Below are 19,980 nucleotides of genomic sequence, written 5' to 3' on the forward strand. Positions count from 1 at the left end.
GGGAGAGGATTTTTTCTATTTCCATACAGTCTTGGAATAACTACTATTGAAAGAGTTAGATCTTTCCTTATTCCCTCTGTAAAGAGTAAGAATCCAGTAGCACCTTAAAGACTCTCTCGGCTTGGCTTCGCGAACGAAGATTTAAGAAGGGTGCAATAGTCCACATTTGCTGCAGGCTCGCTGGTGGCTGACAAGACCAATGTGGGACAGGCAGGTCCGGCCACAGCGGCTGCAGGGAAAAGTCTGATTTAGGGTTGGTCCTGTAGCAGTGCGATTCTTCCTCAATCTCCTTTTGTCCTCAAGACCAGCTATGCGTGCGTTCTCAAAGGAAGAGACAGCCTGGTGGATGGTGTGCCTCCATGCTTTGCGATCTGAGGCTAGGTCAGACCACTGGTGATGGTTGATGTGACAGGTGCTAAGAGATTTCTTCAAGGAGTCCTTGTACCTCTTCTTTGGTGCCCCTCTATTTCGATGGCCGGTGGAGAGTTCGCCATACAGGGCAATCTTGGGAAGGCGGTGGTTTTCCATCCTAGAAATATGCCCTGCCCAGCGCAGCTGCGTCTTCAACAGCAGTGCCTCGATGCTGGTAACCTCTGCCCGCTTGAGGACTTCAGTGTTGGTCACAAAGTCACTCCAGTGGATGTTGAGGATGGTGCGAAGGCAGCGCTGATGAAAGCGCTCAAGGAGTCGCAGGTGATGACGGTATAAAACCCACGATTCGGAGCCATAGATGAGGGTTGTCATCACAACCGCTTTGTAAACATTGATCTTTGTGCCTTTTTTCAGATGCTTGTTGCTCCACACTCTTTTGTGCAGTCGGCCAAATGCACGGTTTGCCTTTGCCAGCCTGTTGTCAATCTCCTTGTCGATCTTGGCATCTGAGGAGATGATGCACCCCAGGTAGCTGAACTGCTGGACTGTCTTCAGAACTGATTCACCCACAGTGATGCAGGGAGGGTGATAATCTTCCTGGGGTGCAGGCTGGTGGAGAACTTCTGTCTTCTTCAGACTAACTTCTAGGCCGAATAGCTTGGCAGCCTCTGCAAAGCAGGACGTCATATGCTGCAGAGCTGATACCGAGTGGGAGACGAGTGCAGCATCATCAGCAAACAGTAGCTCTCGGATGAGTTTTTCCATTGTCTTGGAGTGTGCCTTTAGTCGCCTCAGGTTGAACAGGCTGCCATCGGTGCGATAGCGGATGTAGACACCATCGTCCTCATCTAGATCTACTGCGGCTCTTTGAAGCATCATGCTAAAGAAGATCGTAAAGAGAGTTGGCGCGAGAACGCAGCCTTGCTTTACACCTGTGCCTATTGGGAAGGGCTCCGAGAGGTCGTTGCAGTGTCTGACTTGGCCTCGCTGGTCTTCGTGTAGCTGGATGATCATGCTGAGGAACCTTGGGGGACATCCTAAACGTTCCAAGATTTGCCACAGGCCTTTCCTGCTAACGGTATCGAAAGCTTTGGTAAGGTCGACAAAAGTCACATACAGAGCCTTGTTCTGTTCCCTGCATTTCTCTTGGAGCTGCCTGAGAACAAATACCATGTCGGTGGTGCTCCTGTTAGCTCTGAAGCCGCACTGGCTCTCTGGGAGGAGTTCTTCTGCAATGGTGGGCACCAGTCTGTTCAGGAGTATTCTGGCAAGGATTTTGCCTGCGATGGAGAGCAGGGTTATCCCCCGGTAGTTGGAGCAGTCTGACTTTTCCCCTTTGTTCTTGTATAGGGTGATGATGATTGCATCGCGAAAGTCCTGTGGTAATTTGCCTTGTTCCCAGCAGGTGACAAGTACTTTGTGAAGTGAGCTATGTAGTACTGTGCCCCCATGCTTCCAGATCTCTGGTGGAATTCCATCAACTCCTGCTGCCTTGCCACTTTTCAGTTGCTTGATGGCTTTAACAGTCTCTTCTAGTGTGGGGATCTCATCCAACTCTGTTTTCACCGGTTGAAGTGGGGTGAGGTGGATTGCTGAATCTTGAACTACGCGGTTGGCACTGAAGAGAACCTGAAAATACTCCGACCACCGGTTCAATATGGATGCCTTGTCTGTGAGGAGCACTTGGCCGTCTGCACTATGCAAGGGACTCTGAGCCTGATATGATGGACCATATACTGCCTTCAGGGCTTCGTAGAACCCTCTTAAATCACCAGTGTCTGCACACAGCTGGGTTCTCTCTGCAAGCTTGGTCCACCACTCGTTCTGAATGTCTCGAAGCTTGCGCTGGAGGTTGCTACATGCAGCGCGAAAGGTTGCTTTTTTCCCAGGACAGGAGGGCTGAGCAAGATGTGCTTGGTAGGCAGATCTCTTTTTTGCCAGTAATTCTTGGATCTCTTGATTGTTCTCATCAAACCAGTCCTTGTTCTTCCTTGTGGAGAACCCGAGGACTTCTTCAGAGATCTGCAGGATGGTAGTTTTTAGGTGTTCCCAGAGTGCTTCTGGAGAAGGGTCTGTGGGGCAACTGAGGTCCTCAATTCTTGACTGGAGTTTTGCCTGGAAGGCAGCTTTAACTTCGGCTGACTGGAGGCTGCCAACCTGAAACTTCCTCCGAGGGATACCTCCTCTCCTGGGTGTGGGTTTAAAGTGAAGACGGAGATTGCAGCGTACAAGACGATGATCCGTATGACATTCTGCGCTGGGCATTACTCGGGTGTGTAAGACATCTCGAAGGTCTCTCTGGCGCACCAGAATGTAGTCGATAAGGTGCCAATGCTTGGACCGTGGGTGCATCCAGGTTGTCTTCAGACTGTTCTTCTGCTGGAAGATAGTGTTGGTGATGGTGAGCTGGTGCTCCATGCAGAATTCTAGCAGGAGGCGCCCGTTGTCATTGCAGTTGCCAATGCCGTGTTTGCCAAGTACTCCTTTCCAGGCTTCCGAGTCTTTACCTACTCTGGCATTGAAGTCGCCAAGGATGATCACCTTGTCCTCTGTAGGGGTCTTCCGTACGAGGTTGCGTAGATCAGCATAGAACTTGTTCTTTTCTGCAGGATCTGCTTGAAGGGTTGGGGCATACACACTGAAGAGTGTTGCATGCTGCTTGTTTTGAAGTGGGAGGCGCATGGACATGATGCGATCTGAGTGACCTGTTGGCAGGTTTTCGAGTTTGGAGGCAATGGAGTTCCTGACCATGAAGCCAATGCCAGAAAGGCGGCTCTCAGCCTTTGACTTACCCGACCAGTAGAGGGTATAGCCAGCACCGTGTTCTTGAAGACTACCTTCCTCAGGGAAACGGACCTCACTGAGAGCTGCTATGTCGATATTCAACCTGAGAAGTTCGTGGGCAACTAGAGCAGAGCGTCGTTCAGGGCGACCACTGCCTACTGTGTCAAGCATGGTTCTGATGTTCCAACACGCAAGCTTTAGTCTTTGCACACTTTGTGAGGCAGGTGCATGCCTTTTCTTTGTTGTTATTTTTCGACCGCAAGTAAGGATGCCCGTTGACCGCGGCTAGCCAACTGGGGTGGAGGAGACGAGCTTTGTTTAGGCCACCTTTTCTAGGCCCCTCTCCGTGTGGAGCAAGCAGTGCTGTCCCTAGATAAGGCTGCTTGGTCGTTCAGGGTGCTGCCGAAAGATGCTTTCATCTCCGGGTTAGCATCAGGCGACCAATATCCTGAACCGCCTACATGCAGGATCGGGACTGCGGCTTCCAGTGGCACCTTCCACCTGCCGTTTCGCCCCTTGCCTATCGCTGCAGGACTTGATGCGTTGTGGGTTGTGTGTGTGGATATGCCCTTCAGGCCTGCGCAGAGGAATTTTTTAGGTGAAGCGCAGTGTGCGCGGTACTGGCTCCACCCTTTCACCTGGGGGTCATCTGCCATGGCCCAGTAAGCCGGGACGCCGGCAGTGAGTCCTCCAGGTGGTAGGTGTTACATTAACGAGCTCAATCTGCCCGGGTTTGATGTTAGAGTTTTCCTTCTCTTAGGCTGACGAGGTTGGTGGGCCCAGCCTGCCCATCCGGTTATACCGCCGGACACTTCGGTCGCACCATGACGTAGCAAACTCTGTGAAAACGGGGGGGACCAGCGAGAAGGTGTTGCTACGGATGCAGTAATGCAGGAGAGGCCATTGCAGTGACCATCTGCCAGGCATAGCCAGACAGTGACCACGCGGCGTTCACTACACCGGGAGAGGAGAGGCTATGTATTGCGCATGCACTTTCCCTGGGGGGGTAGGATTCCCAGAGGGAGCCCACCCCCCACCCCCACCCCAACCTTAAAGACTAATCCTTAAAGAATTACCTTAAAGAATTAGTAATAGGCCACCCACAGCAATATTCTTATGGTCTAGCTTGGACAGTGTTAGGGCCAATCTCCATATGTCTGTGCTTGCTACTGAGTGCTGCTTCTAGTGCTACACCAACATAATTTCCAATAACAAGAAGCTTGAGAACATGTGACGGACTTGTAGGAAGGCAGATCACCGAGCTGTCTGTCTGCCTGTGGTCTCGGGCAAAGAAGTCTATTTACCTGGAGACACCAGAGATTGAACCTGGGCCCTTTTGCCTTCAAAGCATCCGCTCTAGGAGTCTCCCTGTTTGGTACTGTACTAAGCAATGAACCATCCACTACAACTGCTTCGTTTGGTCCAATATTTCTTGAAAGATAAGAAAACCCCACCACTCTTTCCATATAATGGTGCATTAAAGAAATTTCCGACTAGTGCATGCACAGGAGGGGACTACCTTTGCCTTTAAAGAAATTCCCAGCAGTAGCAAAACTTATTTCTGCATAAGTTTTTGTGAGAACTCCATCAGGTGTGTATATCCATGTACTGACACTTCATTTATCTCCTGTAGATGTACATGTGCATTTGATGAAGTGAGCCTTGGGAAGCTCATGCTGAAATAACATTTCATCATCCCTGAAGGCGCCACTGAATTTTTAAAATTATTTTGCTGCAACAGATTAATAGTGCAGTTCTAAGCAAGTGTCACACCCTTTGTACTCCACTAATTTCACTTCACTTAGAAGGTGTAACTCACTTCAGGACTGCAACTGATCTTCCCATTGAGAATTAAGTTCAGGGTGGTAGCAGCGTTAGTCTATAGCAGCACAAAATCTGAGCACAGTACCTTAAAAATCAACATTTCCCAGAGTATTTTTTTGTGAATCAAAACTTGCCATCAGATACAAATAGGAATTAAGAAAGGCCGTCTGGAGCCTGTAACACTCTTCCTGCCTTCTGTCCTGGCAATAAAAGGCTGAATAGGTCTCTGTACCGTTCAAGTCCAGTAGCACCTTAAAGACCAACAAGATTTTCCAGGTTATAAGCTTTCCAGAGTCAAAGCGACCTTATCATACAAATCTGAGAAAGTGAGCTTTGGCTTTCAGTAGCATGTACCTTGGAAATGTTGGTCTTTAAGGTACTACCTGACAACATGGCTACCCAACTGAAACTACTCATCCTCTAGGATTGTCAACCTCCAGGTGGAGCCTGGAAATATAGAATTACAATTCATTTTGATTATAGAAATTAGTTCTGAAGAAAATGACCACTTTGGAGAATGGACTCTTGCATTATACCTTGCTGAAGTCCCTTCTCTCCTGAGATTCCACCCCCCAAATCTCCAGGACTTTCCCAACTGACAGGCTTTTTTGAGTCAGTGAGGATGCATAAATCTGCAATCTGAAAAATTATTGCAATGAATTGTGGAGCAGAGCTAAACCTAGGCCTGCATACCAAGCTGCTCCATCCATTTCAGGGCAGTCAAAACCTTATATACCCTCGACATGTTGGTGCATGTATATATAAACTGGCTGTAACATTCATCATGATTTCATTGTGAGAGTCAGCTACACACTGCTAATACATTTTATCAAGTTGGCATCAGCTCATTGGCTACAAGCTGTGGTGCATCAAGAAATTTAATACACGTCTTGACCAGATAAATCTGGTTTTGGGTCTAAGAACCTCCTACTTCTATTGTTACTTAGAAACACGACAGAAATGCAGTAAGGCATAGTTAAAGCTTTATCTCTGTTATAGATAAGGCTGTGAGACTGCCTCATGTCTTTTTCAGCCTAGCAGTGTGTTAAGTCCCAAAGAGATGTTGCTTTTGCTGGCTTGTGGCCTTCCTTACTAAAGCTGTGACCCACAGCAGGGCCAGATTAACAAGTAGCCACTGGCCTATGGGCCCCCAACCCTTTAGGGGCCCTGGGCCGGCTTCTCTCCCCAGATTTCACCCTGCCCTCCCAGTCTGCATGCGCAGCCAGCAATTGAGCCGCTCTTTGTCTTTTTAAAGCACTTTGCCAAGCCAGCTGGTAACTTGGAGAATGCATTTAAAGTTGCTTTCTTTCCACCTCTTCTTCCCCATCCATTTGCCATTCTCCCTCCCTTCCTTCATGTCTTGTGGTTCTCAAACATCTGATGTTCATGTCTTGCAGCTCTTAAACATCTGATGTTTATTCTGTGTGGCTCTTATGTTGAGCAAGTTTGGCCATCCCGATCTAAAATTAGTTTTGAACTCCCTTTTGTGGAGGTTTGGAGCCCCTTCTATATGGAGAAGTTATGTAGAGGGGCGTGATTTTTTTTTAAGAACAAGTGTCATGCCTTGCATTTCCCCCTAGGCCACACTACCATAAATCATACAAGCAGCTAAGGTCGCTTATGTTTCACAACCAGGCAGCCGCAGGAAGCCCCCGTTATCACCTGGGAGTAGGGTTGCCAAGTCCAATTCAAGAAATATCTGGGAACTTTGGGGGTGGAGCCAGGATCAAGGCTGTGACAAGCATAACTGAACTCCAAAGGAAGTTCCGGCCATCACATTTAAAGGGACTGCACACCTTTTCAATTCCTTCCTTCCATAGGAAATAATGAAGGATAGGGGCACCTTCTTTTGGGGCTCATAGAATTGGGGGGTATTTTGGGGAGAGGCACTAGATGCTATACTGAAAATTTGGTGCTTCTACCCCAAAAAACAGCCCCCCCATAGCCCCAGATACCCGCGGATCAATTCTCCATGCTTTTCTATGGGAATAAATCTCCATAAGGAATAACAGAGTTCCCAGAAGACATTTCCCTCCCCTCCCCTCGCTTTCTGATGACCCTGAAGCCGGGGGAGGGCCTCCAAACCGGGGGATTCCCTGCCCCAACCTGGGGATTGGCAACCCTAACCGGGAGCCAAAGCGAGCAGAGGGTCGAACCCGCCTTCAGAAAAAAAAACACAAACCAGAATGCCTTGCGCGCGCCGGTGGGTGGGGCTGTAGCGCGAGCGCTTTCTTTGCCTCGGGCGGCGTTGCGGAGGTGAGAGGGGCCGTTGGGGAGGGGAAGGATGCTGAGCTGAGACCCGAAAGGGCGCGAAAGGTGGCGGAGGGAGAGGGGCTGAGAGCTGGCGGCGGCCCTAGAGGGGGGGTCTGAGGAGATGTGGGTCAGGTCGCCTTGGAGAGGGGCGGAGTGCGGCTCTGACTGTGGGGTAGGAGCAGCGTGGGAGAGATTTGGTATGGCGGCGGGAGTGGGATGCGGGCGGCAAGGTGACGGGGAAGCAGCGCGAGGTCAGCCATTGGCTGCCCGGTTCCTTCCCGTCGCCCTCCTTCCACCGCGTATGGAGGCTGTTCTCGTCCTCCTGCGGAATTCCTGTGTTTTTAAGCGGAGATCTCACAAGAATTCAACAGGGGGAGCTTTCTCCCCCCCCCCCTCTTTATTAGCAGAAAGGATACGTGGTTTAAGCAGTGGAAATAATGCCAGTAGAGTTTCCTGTTGCAGAAAAAATAAACAGCAGTCTGGTGCACTGTTCCCTCTAAGCTGAGTTAGTGTGAGCTAGCTCACAGATTTTTAGCTTCCAGCCAGCTCAGACATTTTTGTCTTAGCTCAGGAAAAATGACTCCAGAGCAAACTAAGTTATGCAGTACCTCACAACTTTAATGCCAGTAGCTCACAAAGTAGAATTTTTGCTCACAAGACTCTGCACCTTAGAGAAAACATTAGTCTGGTGGTACCTTGAAGACCTATTGAGTTTTAAGACTCAGCATAAGCTTTACTTTAGTGGACTCAGAATAACAGGTTTCATTGTTAAGATTTGATCCTCACAAGGCTCCTGCTTTTCTTTTCCCCCTGGACACTTGGTGACCGACCTCGTTGTTGTATGATGTGTGAATGCTCCCTAAGCAAATTGGTAAAATCTCATCAGGCTGGGATCAAGGAAGCGGTCAAAAAAACCCTTTCTGCATCTAGAAACCACAAGTCTGAGTGGCATCATAATGTGCAAGATGGGCAGTGTTGAGGCCCCAACAAATCAAAGCAGGCAAAACCGGCTTTAGCCTATTCTGGCTAGCACTCTCTCTTCCAACTAGACAGCTTTCCAAGGTTTTGAATACTGTGGGGTTTTTTGTCCAGTACAGCCCACACAGGTTTCTCTGATAGGGTTGCCAGCTCTGGAGATCTGGGAGAGTGATTAAAAAATGGAATTCATTGCCAGAGGATGTAGTGATGGCCACGTGCATAGACAGTTTTTAGGGGGGGGGGGGAGTTAGATAGATTGATGGAGGATAAATCTATCAATAATACTAGCCATGGTGATTGAGGGAAACCTCCACATATAAAGGTACTACACCTCTGAATCCCAGAGCCAGGAGGCAACATCAGGGGAAGGCCTTGGCCTCTATGCCCTATTGTTGGCCCTCCAGAGGAACTGGTTACCTACTGTGTGAGACAGGATGTTGGTCTAGATGGGCCACTGGTCTGATCCAGCAGGTTCTTTTGCTCTTATGGGGAGGGGGGAGCTTCAGCAGGGTGGATGTTTTCTCCAGCAGCACTGACCTGTAGATTAGTTTGTAATCCCAGAAGATCTCCAAGCCCCACTGGCAAACCCTATTCTTTGGGTTTTACTGGTTTATGTTAGCAAATGTAATATACCCCTTCAGCCTCTGTCATCTGTACATGCATCCCTGCATAGTCCTAATGTCTCTCTCTTATTGCTTCTGTTAGCAAGGTTTATGAAACTACAAAGCTATAATTCCTTCTCCTTCAACCCTCAGTCTTTAGACAGCATAACTCCAAAGTCGTATACCAGTGCCCCCGCCCCAACAGTTCCATTTCTTCCCTTGCTGCTTTCCTTTTTCTGACTTCAGCCTTTTATCCACTGAGAATACCATTTTTAGCTGCTCCCACTCCACTTTCCTTGCTGTTGCCGTTTATCTACTGTGACTACCATGTCCCCACTTCTTCACTCCAGAGCTTTGATTATGAAATTTATCCACATTGCCCACCAGTGTTCAAATACTCTCAAGTATCCATTTCTAGACACAGTGTTTTGGACTACATGATAGCTCTGAGTACAGTTTTTGAAGGTTTTCCTCTTGTTTTGTTTGGTACAATGTGGCTGCTGAAGTAAAATAAACTGGTTTAGAGATTGCTTGCTAATTAACAAACAAGATTAAATGTGCCTCAAATTTTTATTATCCTAGTGCAGAATGTTGTTCTCTGCTGCTAATATTACGAAATCAGATTGTTTTGATAATTTCATGTACTGATCTTATTGTCTTTGGAACAGCAAGAGCTACAGAGTGATATTTCTCTTTATCCATATACAGATTTTGCTTTTTATAGAGTGCTCATTTATTAGGACAAAAAAAATGAATTGTCATCACTTTTCTCTTTTAAATAGAGCTTTTTCATGCTGATAAACCCTGCCATTAAGTTTTCTCTATGCTAATTACAGAATGACTGAAGATTTAACAGATGATGGGCCATATGTACCCTGATGGCATTTTGTGCATAGAGACATGTTGCTTGCTATGGCATCTGAGACTGAAAAGGCCCATGCTCTTCTGCAGTCATTCAGCACGGCTTCTATTATTTCAAGCCTAGGATTGGGAATTTTCTGCTTTGCAGCAGATAGATTTCTACAGTTTTCTTTCATTCAGCAAAATGACTGGTTGCGGGCACTCTCTGATAACACCGTGCATGGTGTTGTGGGTTTGTGGTCTTGGGCAATAGTGATTGGACTCAAGAAGAAAAGCGACTTTTTGGAAGTAATTTTTGCTGGTTTCCTCTCCTCTGTGATTGATATGGATCACTTTATCCTAGCTGGCTCATTTTCATTAAAGGTAAGCAGAACCACAACTTCATAATCTATATGGCTCTGAATATTTGTGCAACACTGTTCACTCTAAAGACTAGTAGAAATGTTTGAAGTTTATTGTCGCATAGAGGTTTTTTTCCATGAGAGAGAGGGGAAGTCTATGGACAGTTTATTTTCCACCAAACGTTAAGACTATGAGCTTCATGTGAGTTAATACATTAAGAGACTCGCCCCATGCATGTCTACTCCAATTCCTACTCATATCTGCTCAGTGGGGCTTACTCCCAGGAAAGTGTTCTTAGGATTGCACTGTAAAGTTGCAATTCTAAGCACACTTACTAGGGCGTAAGTACCATTGACCTAAATTGAATTTACTTGGTTAGATTGCATTAACCTCTGTTGCAGATTAACATTTGCACTCTGGTTATGCCGTGAAAACGTGAAAGCAACGTCACCCCAGAGTCGGAAATGACTTTTTACTTTTACCTTTTTTATTTGGTAGGCCTGAGGCTTTCTTTTCTTTTCTTTATTTATAGCATTTTATGCCACCTTTCTAACTGAAGTAGGTTGAAGGGTGGATGTCCATTCAGACCATGTGCTAATTTCCTCCTATTTGTGCTGGATTTGATGAAAAAGAAACTGATGACCTAATTTAAGTTAGTATCCAAACTGAAGGTTATTTTGCATTTAATTTTATGATGAAACAGTTATGGGTCTCCTACTAGAAATAAGAATAAACAACTGATCCTGACAGGGCACAGCTGAAAATCAAGTAGTGTGTCTTTTAAATCTGGCTTCGCACAGTATGCTATTGCTGCTCCTGTTGTCACTGTAATAGCATATTTTATTCAGAAAGAAATAATTTGACTACTTACCATTGAAGGTTATGTGTGATTGGCCTTAGAGGCTGCTTGTCCTGTGAAGCCAGTTCCTCTATCCTCTTTCTTTTAACCCAAAGTCCTTTAAAGCCTAAAGGAGAAAACTTGTCCACAGGTTCAAAGATTCTGAGGTGTGGGAAACAGGGCCAGAAAGTACTAGGCTCAAGTTTATATTCACTGAGATAACTTCTTCAGTAATCACAAATTGGATCCCAGACTACGGCGACCTCCCACAACTCATGCAGGGTTCTTCCCAGTTCAGGCACAGGAGCCATAGTGGCAGTTGGCCTCAGGTGCCTGAAGAGAGCGTGTGCACAACCTTGTTCCCATGTGCCTTCAGTCCAGAAAAAAGGAAGTTCCATTCCCTGCTTTGTGTTTCGCCTGTTCTGAATCCACCATAGAGCTTGGGCCTGAGGTAGGCTGAAGGCAGCAGGAATGTGAAGATGAACCAGTTCACTTCTATTCCTTGCCCCACTCACCACTGTTAAGTTCCAGGTCAAAGAGAAGCTCTCTTCAGACCTAATAGCTGAGGGTTCACATACTCATACTACTATATTCTGCCAGTGTACAATGGTAACATAAGGATAGCATGCATACCTAGCCCTTTGGAGGCAGGATTCCTCCCAGAACGCAAGATTTTCTTGAATTACTTGATATACACAGACTCCCATAAGGGCCATTCCTGTCCTAATCCACTCTGCACACACATAATGCTCACTTTATTATTTGGGTTGTGACTGCATGAGATTCACCACCTCCTATAAGGGCCATTCCTGTCCTCATCTACTGTGCACACACAGCATGCTCACTTTAATAACTGGGTTGTAATGGCTTTTCCTTTAAACACTGAACTTTCAATTACTCTCAACAATTAAGAGGGATACTTCGACACATTAGTCTCTTACTTTGACATATTTATTGCTCTACTGTTTTTCCCCATAATTAAATCCAAATGTATTGTGACCTAGAAACTTAGCTTGTTATTGCTAACTAGTTTTTGCATATGTCAAAACATCTTCATTATGTTGTATGCTAATTTGCTGTTCACCTATGTAGAGGCATCTGCCTATATATATGAAACATTAACTTACACTTCTATGTATCTGAGGAAGTGTGTCATCAAGAGGTCCACCAGTGGGGCCACAACTCCAGAAGCCTTCCCACTGTGGCTCCCCGAGCACCAAGAACACAGAGCATCTCTGGCCCAGACATAGTGTTCCATCTATACCTTATGGCTAATAGCCTTCGATGGACCTCTACTCTGTATGTTTATCCAGTTTCCTCGAAGCTGTCTATGCTTGTAGCTGCTACCACTTCCTGCAGCAGTGAATTGCACTTGTTAATTTTGGGTGAAGAAGTACTTCTTTTAATCTGTTCTAAACCTACTGCTCATCAGTTTCATTGAGTGCCCACAAATTCTTGTATTGTGAGAAAGGGAGAAAAGTATTACTTTCTCTACCTTCTCTGCCCCATTTATATTTTTGTAAACCTGTCAGGTCACCCCTCAGTTGTCATTTCTCCAAGTTAAAGAGTCATAACCTCTTTAACTTTTCTGCATAGGGAAAGTGTTCCACCCCGTTAATCATTTTAGGTGCCCTTTTCTGCACCTTTTCCAATACTGTAATACCTTTTTTGAGATGCTGTGACCCGAATTGTACACAGTATTCCAAATGAAGCTGCACAATAAATTTATACAGGGGTATTATGATACTGACTGGTTTGTTTTCAATTCCCTCCTAATAATCCCCAACATAGCATTTCCCTTGTTTATTACAGTCACACACTGAGTCAACATCTTCAGTGAGTTATCAACTATGAGTTCAAGATCTTTCTCTTGGTCAGTTACTGCCAATTCAGACACCATCAACATGTATTTGTAGTTGGGGGTTTTGGCTCCCTTGTGCATTACTTTGTATTTGCCTATATAGAACCTCATTTGCCATGTTGACACCCACTTGTTCAGCCTTGACAAATCCCTCTGGAGTGTCTCAGTAGTTTTCACCACTCTGAGACTAGCTACACAGTATGACATTAACTCAGAGTTACCAGATGTTACTTTTCTGAGTTGGTCAGGCAGCAATCAATGTCCCTCTGTCCACATAGCAGTTTGTCAAGCAAGAGCCTGATTCATTCTGAGGTTAGCTCATCATACCTCATGATAGCTGAGGCTAGCTATGAACAGAGAACAAAAACTAACCCTTTTCAGGCCTAAGATCTGAGCAGGTTGGGGCCCTATAGCCCTGTCTAAAATCAGACAATTGAAGGTATGTTGATATGAGTCTGTTACTAGCAGATGACCCGGGCGGGGGGGCACTTTAGGCTGCAAGATGGTAAGAAGTCTGTGATCACCAAGTGAGCATTTTTGGTGAGTGGAAGTTTGACCCTAGATTTTCCCACTTTAATCCACTATATTTTGTCCAGCTTCACAATTTGTGCACATAATCGCATTATAAGGTATTTGCAAGACTGTTTTAAAGGTGTTGATTGCTTCACCCTGTCTAGTCATGCCTCCCTCATACTTGTTTGCTTGCTTGCTTCATCTCTCTCAACAATAGCCAAGGAGAGGGGGCAGTGGGAAGCCATTCAGCTGTTTCATCCCTTATGCACCGCTGGCAAGCCTATAGACCTAGTCATGTTAGTGCCATTGTCACCCCCCACCCCCATCACCTCTACCTCTCTGGGTGCTTTCACACTACACTAAATTACAACTAGATTTTTACTGTGTGAGGCTAGCAAAAATCCAGTTGCATTATGTAGTGTAGTGTGAACACACCCTCTGTCCCGTCATGAAGCCACCTGAAAGGAAATCACTGTCTACTGATTACTAGCAGAACATACACAGACACACTGTTTCCTTTTACTACAGTCTTATCAGTTTGCAAGACCTGAGCAAGGCTGTTAATGATAAGACATTTGGAGGTCATCAATACATAGTCAGCATAAGTCAGAAGTGATTTGACAGTACATAAATACACAGACTCTTGTCAGTTATGGAGAGGACTGACAGCCCTCAAATAGAAATTGGGTTGTCAACCCTGCAGGGCATCTGTGCTTTGGAAAGGTTCGTGAAAGCCTTATAGGTACAGCTAAATCCATCTCTGCATCTTTGTGCTGGGTACCGCATTTCTGTTGTGTTTCTGTTTTTTCCTAAGATGCAGAAATGTGGGATGAAAAACGATCCAGTTCTCACATATGAACTGACCATTTGCACTGGTCACTAATGCTGTTCTATGCTTTGGCTTGTGACACTGGGTGGAAGGCATCCTTGGCTTTGGTTGTGGTAATCTGCCTGTCTATGAAGAGTCAGGAGAAACATGGCAGTAGTGATAACTAATAAGCAACAGGTTAATGAAAAAATTGTGATCACGTTTAATTAACAGAAAGAGTGTCATAACCCTACTCATTCCAATGTGCTTGCTACTCATGGATTTCATAAACCAACAGAATTGTGTGTTCTGACAGCGTAAGGGGATTTGATTGCACTGCTATTCTTGGCCAGCCAGAATGCAATCAGACTGAGACAGTCAAATAGAATTGTTTCAAAACAGTTGGTTTAAGGATCACAGCTTTAATATGCTAGATCAGTATTGAGAAGGCCTATGGATATGGGATTTAGATGCCTCATTGTTATGAAGCCATAATTCATCCTCAGTGTTTGATTATGATGGATTTTCAATTAATAAAAATGTGACTGGATAAATTGATAAAGATAAAATTTACTTTTTAAAATTTCATCGTACTTTTAAAAAACCCTGTTTAATTGTTTTCTCCTTGGTAGGTAATTCTCCCCCCTTTTCAAAGAGTGTTTTTTTTTAAGCCAGATGACATGATACTGTTATGTCTCATCTATTGCCAGCAGATGGCACACTTCACAAGGAATGTAATTATATATAACCTTTGCCTAGAGTCCTTCATTTTCATATCTTCTCCCCCTCTTAATCCCAAATATGTATCTTGACTGACATGCTAAATTAATGTTTTGGATTTTTTATTTCAGTTGTTCTTGTGAAATGTGTGTATTTTCTCATTATTTAAACAATGATCTGATCAGCTGTAATTCCTTCTTCAGCTCTCAGTCTTTAGACGGCATAACTCAGACAGCATAGCTGTAGCTGGGGTTTCAAAGAGGCTGCCGTGTTAGTTTGTTGCTGCAGAAATGAACAGAAGTCATGGCATCTTAAAAATGAACTGAAATTGATTCCATAGATAAAAATCAATGGTTTTTTTTTTTTAAATTAAAAATAAAAATCAGATTTTTAACATTTAAATGAAGGGTTTTTTACATTTAAATCAGATTTAATAGAACACTGGTTGAGGAAAAATCTTTCTAAAGATAGTTTTATATTTAAGATAAAATATAGTCCAAAGGTTATTCAACATGAAATATGGATTAGTTTTAAATTATGTGTGGCTGTAATAAAGGGAAGTGTTTTTCTTTCCCTCAGGCTGCTCTGACACTTCCACGAAGACCATTTCTTCACTGTTCTACTGTGATTCCAGTTGTGTGTCTGATGCTGAAGTTTATTATGCATCTTTTCAAGCTGAAGGATTCGTGGTGTTTTCTACCCTGGATGCTGTTTATATCCTGGACTTCACATCACGTTCGAGATGGAATTCGTCATGGTTTGTGGATCTGTCCATTTGGAAAGACTGCGCCCTTGCCATACTCACTTTATGTGGCAATCACGGCATCTTTACCTCATTTCTGTTCCTTTATTATGTATTTAACAGGAACAAGGGAACTGATGTCTATAAAACATGGGATTCATATTGATGTCTAAGGATGTTGCAGATGGTTGTGTTTGCATCACTGAAATAATTCCCTCCGGTTTTCTTCAGTTAGGTCTAACCTGAAACCACATTGCTTATTATAGCTGCAACTCCCTGAAGACACAGCTGCACAAGATAGTGTTGTGGTTAATGTTCCATTTGGCATAGTCATTACAGTCCATAGACCATGTCTTTTGTTGATTCCCAAACAGATTTGAGTATTTTGTGAGAAAACAGTAGTAACTGCTAGATTTAAGTCCAGCAGCATCCCAGAGACCAGCAAGATTTTCAGGACATAAACTTTCATCAGACAAAGGGAGTTTTAACTCTCAAAAGGTAATACTCTGAAAATCTCGTTGTTTCTGTTAGGTGCTAACTAAACTTGAATCTAGCTTGCCTACTGCAGACAACATGATTAACCTCTGAAATTGCTGTTCCTATGAACATTCTTCTCTCTGCAGTCCACAGTGACTGAATCAACCCCAAGCCTTTCAGTTTTGGTTCCGCAAAACAGGTAGAAACCCCTTTTTCTGTTCTCGAACTCTAGCCTTGGAGGTTGGGTTGGTGGGCAGGTTCCTGGAAAAGAAAGGAAGTGGCCATCCTCTAATCCCAACAGAAATTTGTCTTATAAATTAAATACAAAGAGTGGAACAAATGGAAAGCATAATATACCCTTATTCTGTACCGCTTATGATGTTAGACATGTGTTATTGGTTTCTAGAGTTGTTCCTGCTCCAGTCTCCTCTGCAGTATAGATTCGACTCAGTCACATTTCACTGTTTATATTTCTCTCTTCTAAACTCCTTAGTTGTCATATTGAAGATGCGTTGCACCATTTAGGTTCCAAGGACAATACAAATTCAACATTGCATATTGTTGAGAAATACCCAGTCACAGATTTCTTGCTGTTTTACATTGTGATCAAACACTGGCTGTTCTAGGACCACTTCCTGAGCAGTGTCCAGTGGCCCCCTTTTAGGTCATATAATAACAAAAGAGGGGAGACAAAAAACTTTTCTGTGACATCAAAACAAGAATGTTTTGTTTGTCCAGTATAGAGCTAACATCTTTAGTATTTAAAAATTCTAACAAGATGTTTGATTTTTAAATTAACAGATTTCATTTTGCATACAGTGAAACAGATGGGAAAAATCAATTGTATTGGAATGTTATTTGTGGGTCAATAATAGCTTCTTTAAAGGTTTTAATTGGAATTGTAACTAAATTACAAAAATGTTGGGAAACTACAGGTTCACTATATTTTCAATTTACTGAACAGGGGTTTTTTTTACTATAGGAATTTTTATTTAATTTCTTATTCCTTCTAGTTCACAGAAGAATATATGAATGTACGTTTTTTTTACTATAGGAATTTTTATTTAATTTCTTATTCCTTCTAGTTCACAGAAGAATATATGAATGTATGGTTTTATTTCTTGGAGGGTTGTAGATGCAACCTATCAAGTCTTGCTGCTGTAAGATTCCAGTGAATTGCTTCACACATTACTTTAGTTGATAAAAAGCAACTTATAAATACAAAATCAAAATTTGAGATAATATAGTTAACTGGAGAGTTCTGTATTTCTTGTTGCTTTGCAAGTTTCCCCTCCCCGCAAAGCATTTTTGAGTTAAAAACAAACTTCTACTATTTTATTACTTAAAAACAAATGCCAATTAATTCCACTTGCAAGAGTTAGTTGTTGGGAGCGTCTTCTGTAGAGGTGACTGCCTTTGGAATAGTAATAAGCAAAGACAGCAACAAAGAGAAGCCTTTGTACATTTTGTGCATGTTATGGCTGATTTCCAAAAATAATTGCCTGAGCTAACCTTCCCCCAGAACTCATATATGGCAGATGTTTGCTTATCATGTCATGGAGTAGCTGTGGCCATGTTCTTATATACATAGAACACATGATCAGCTCACTATGGGATGCAGAATGGGCCTCATTTTCAGGCAGGAATAGGTTATGGGGTCCTGCAAGGATATATATGGAGTGCTGCTGCAAAAGACACCACAAAACATGGGTAAGCAAAAGGTCTGTATAATGATCAGAACCTGTTCCCAGCTTAACTTCAGCTCAGAGGGCTTTCTTGCTTGAAAACAGATGTGAAGTATTCTGTGCAGACACTACATGGCAGCAAATCCTCATTTTTGTGCCAAATGTATACTTCACAGAAAATTACTCTGAATCCTCACTCCCTCTGAGTGTATCTTCTCATTCATTTATTTCCAGATTTTTTCCCCCTCTATTCATATGTTGCACTTTAGGTATGCATTTAAAAATCTTAACTGCATACATTTTTGGATGTTCACCTAAACATGTCATAAGTGGATCATACTCAAACAGATCCATTCATAGAAGAGACGGATTTGTTGTTGTTTTTTAAGTCTGGATTCCTTTCATCTGCCAGTATGTTCCTGCATTAGAGTTGCCAGCAATACTCCCTCTAAACTGTGAAGTCTTGTGAGCAAAAATTCTAATTTGTGAGCTACTAGCATTAAAGTTGTGGACTACTGCATAAATTTGTTCGCTCTGGGGCCATTTTTCCTGACTTAAGACAAAAATGCATGAGTTGGATGCTAAAAAACAGAACTTGCTCACACCAACTCAGCTTAGAGGAAACACTGGTTGCCAGCTCTGGGTTGGGAAATGCCTGGAGATTTGAGGGGTGGAGCCTGAGGAGGGTGGGATTTGGGGAAAGGAGGGATTTCAGTGGGGTATAATACCATATAATTGACATTCCAAAGCAGCTATTTTCTCCAGGTGAACTAATCTCCATTATCTGGAGATCATTTGTAATCCCAGGAGATCTCCAGCCACCACCTGGAGGCTGGCAACCCTGTCATGTTTGCCTTAGTGTGAATTGCATGCCACTGTCATTGGTGGGAACAGTATGGTGTTGCACAGCATGTGGCTCCTTTAAGCAGTTTTGCTCAGAGAGAAGCCGTGCCGTTAAATAACTGTCAGTATTTTATATCATAACGAAGTATTTGAAGAGTTCAGCTTTCTGGTTCGCAAGGGTTTTCTTTAATAAGCTCTATTTGACATCACAGGATGCCAAGGGTTATTTATGATGCCATCTAGATATACTGACTTTGGCATTCACAACTGTTGATTTTCCTATCCCCATCACAGCTTCGATCTTAGCTGTGTGTTCCACTGCAGGTGAAGCTTAATCATTGCCACATGCAACATCTTCTGTAAAATCCAGTCCCAGAGAAGAAGCTGGAAACCTTGTAAGGGAGAACTGTGATCAAATTTAGTGTCTGTAAATATACTCCCTACTGCTGCTTATCTCTATGGTGTTGTTGCTTAATATGCAGAAGGAACTTTTAAAAAGGCTAATTAGATTCACTTGACTGGTTTGGTTAGTGAAAGAATTGAAACTCAAAGCAGTGGTGGCCACTAGGTAACTCACTAGCCCCTACCCCAAAGGGTTTGTGGCTATTTCTGGCACGTGAGTAGCTAAAGCTTCAATCTCTAGTCATTAAGTTTTCCTTCCCCAGGTATTCACAACCTTTTCTCGAGCACTACAGTAGGGAGTAGATAACCTACATGCTGCTATGGAACATTTTCTTCTTATCTGTAAATTTTTCTTCCTGCTGGTCATCTTCCTGTTCCATTACTCTCATTGTGCCCAGCAAGCTCTGAAGCAGAGCACACTTGTTTGTTTATTGTCTGCCTTTCTTGCTGAGACTCAAGGACTCTGTTGGTACAGGGAGTGGGACTGTGGCCATCGCTGCATGGCTTGCACTGGAATCTGTATTTGTCTTTTGTCTACACTACATAGACAATCAAACTTGGGCTGGAATTTAAGTTCATTGCCTTGAACAGCTAATCATATTGATATTAATACAGCTACTTCGAGCTAATATTCAGTTTCAGATACAGGAGAACTGTTACCGTTTCAGCCATCTTTTCTGTGTTGAGCAGTTTAAAGTTTTAGCACAATGCCCAAAAAAATTCCTGGTTTTTTTTTTAATGGAGAGACTTTATTTTCCTAAATAAAATATTTTGGAAATGTGCTGTTTTATCCTGTCTGGCACATTATCATCGTGTTGAGGAGAATAGTGTTCAGTTTAATGACTGAAGCTGTACAGAGAAATTTGGCACAAAGCAATTAATTAAAACAGGAAAACAGTTTTACTTTTCAGATGGCCTTACACAAAACAGTGAGCAGTGGCCATACACAAAAATAATACAGTGGATGTGTGCTGTTTATGTTAGAGTTAATATGCTGAGAACCTATACAAAAAGCTCTGCGTGCTGATATTTGGGTGCCTTAAAGTTTTGCAATACATAAACACAGTTTATTGAT

The 19,980-nt window shown here is 43.6% G+C and overlaps 1 protein-coding gene across 2 annotated transcripts; it reads left to right on the forward strand.

The window, feature by feature from the left end:
• The first annotated feature begins 7,181 nt into the window (after positions 1 to 7,181).
• On the forward strand, positions 7,182 to 15,813 carry TMEM267 (transmembrane protein 267). 2 transcript variants are annotated; one of them, XM_060236025.1, is made up of 3 exons: positions 7,182 to 7,236; positions 9,650 to 10,037; positions 15,336 to 15,813. In XM_060236025.1, the coding sequence occupies exons 2-3, from the start codon at positions 9,714 to 9,716 to the stop codon at positions 15,669 to 15,671; spliced, it is 660 nt and encodes a 219-aa protein (XP_060092008.1). In that variant the 5' UTR covers positions 7,182 to 7,236; positions 9,650 to 9,713; the 3' UTR covers positions 15,672 to 15,813. The 2 variants fall into 2 exon arrangements, with proteins under 2 accessions (XP_060092008.1, XP_060092009.1); XM_060236026.1 differs by lacking the exon at positions 7,182 to 7,236 and adding an exon at positions 7,426 to 7,484.
• The last annotated feature ends 4,167 nt before the right edge of the window (positions 15,814 to 19,980 follow it).

The sequence above is a fragment of the Heteronotia binoei genome, chromosome 4, assembly GCF_032191835.1.
Source record: "Heteronotia binoei isolate CCM8104 ecotype False Entrance Well chromosome 4, APGP_CSIRO_Hbin_v1, whole genome shotgun sequence".
Taxonomy (NCBI): domain Eukaryota; kingdom Metazoa; phylum Chordata; class Lepidosauria; order Squamata; family Gekkonidae; genus Heteronotia; species Heteronotia binoei.

Excerpts from the sequence above, each read along its gene's own strand:
- TMEM267 (XM_060236025.1), top strand. The coding sequence starts at position 9,714 with ATGTTGCTTGCTATGGCATCTGAGACTGAAAAGGCCCATGCTCTTCTG. Across the intron at positions 10,038-15,335 it reads CTGGCTCATTTTCATTAAAG|GCTGCTCTGACACTTCCACG; the intron begins GTAAGCAGAACC and ends TCTTTCCCTCAG.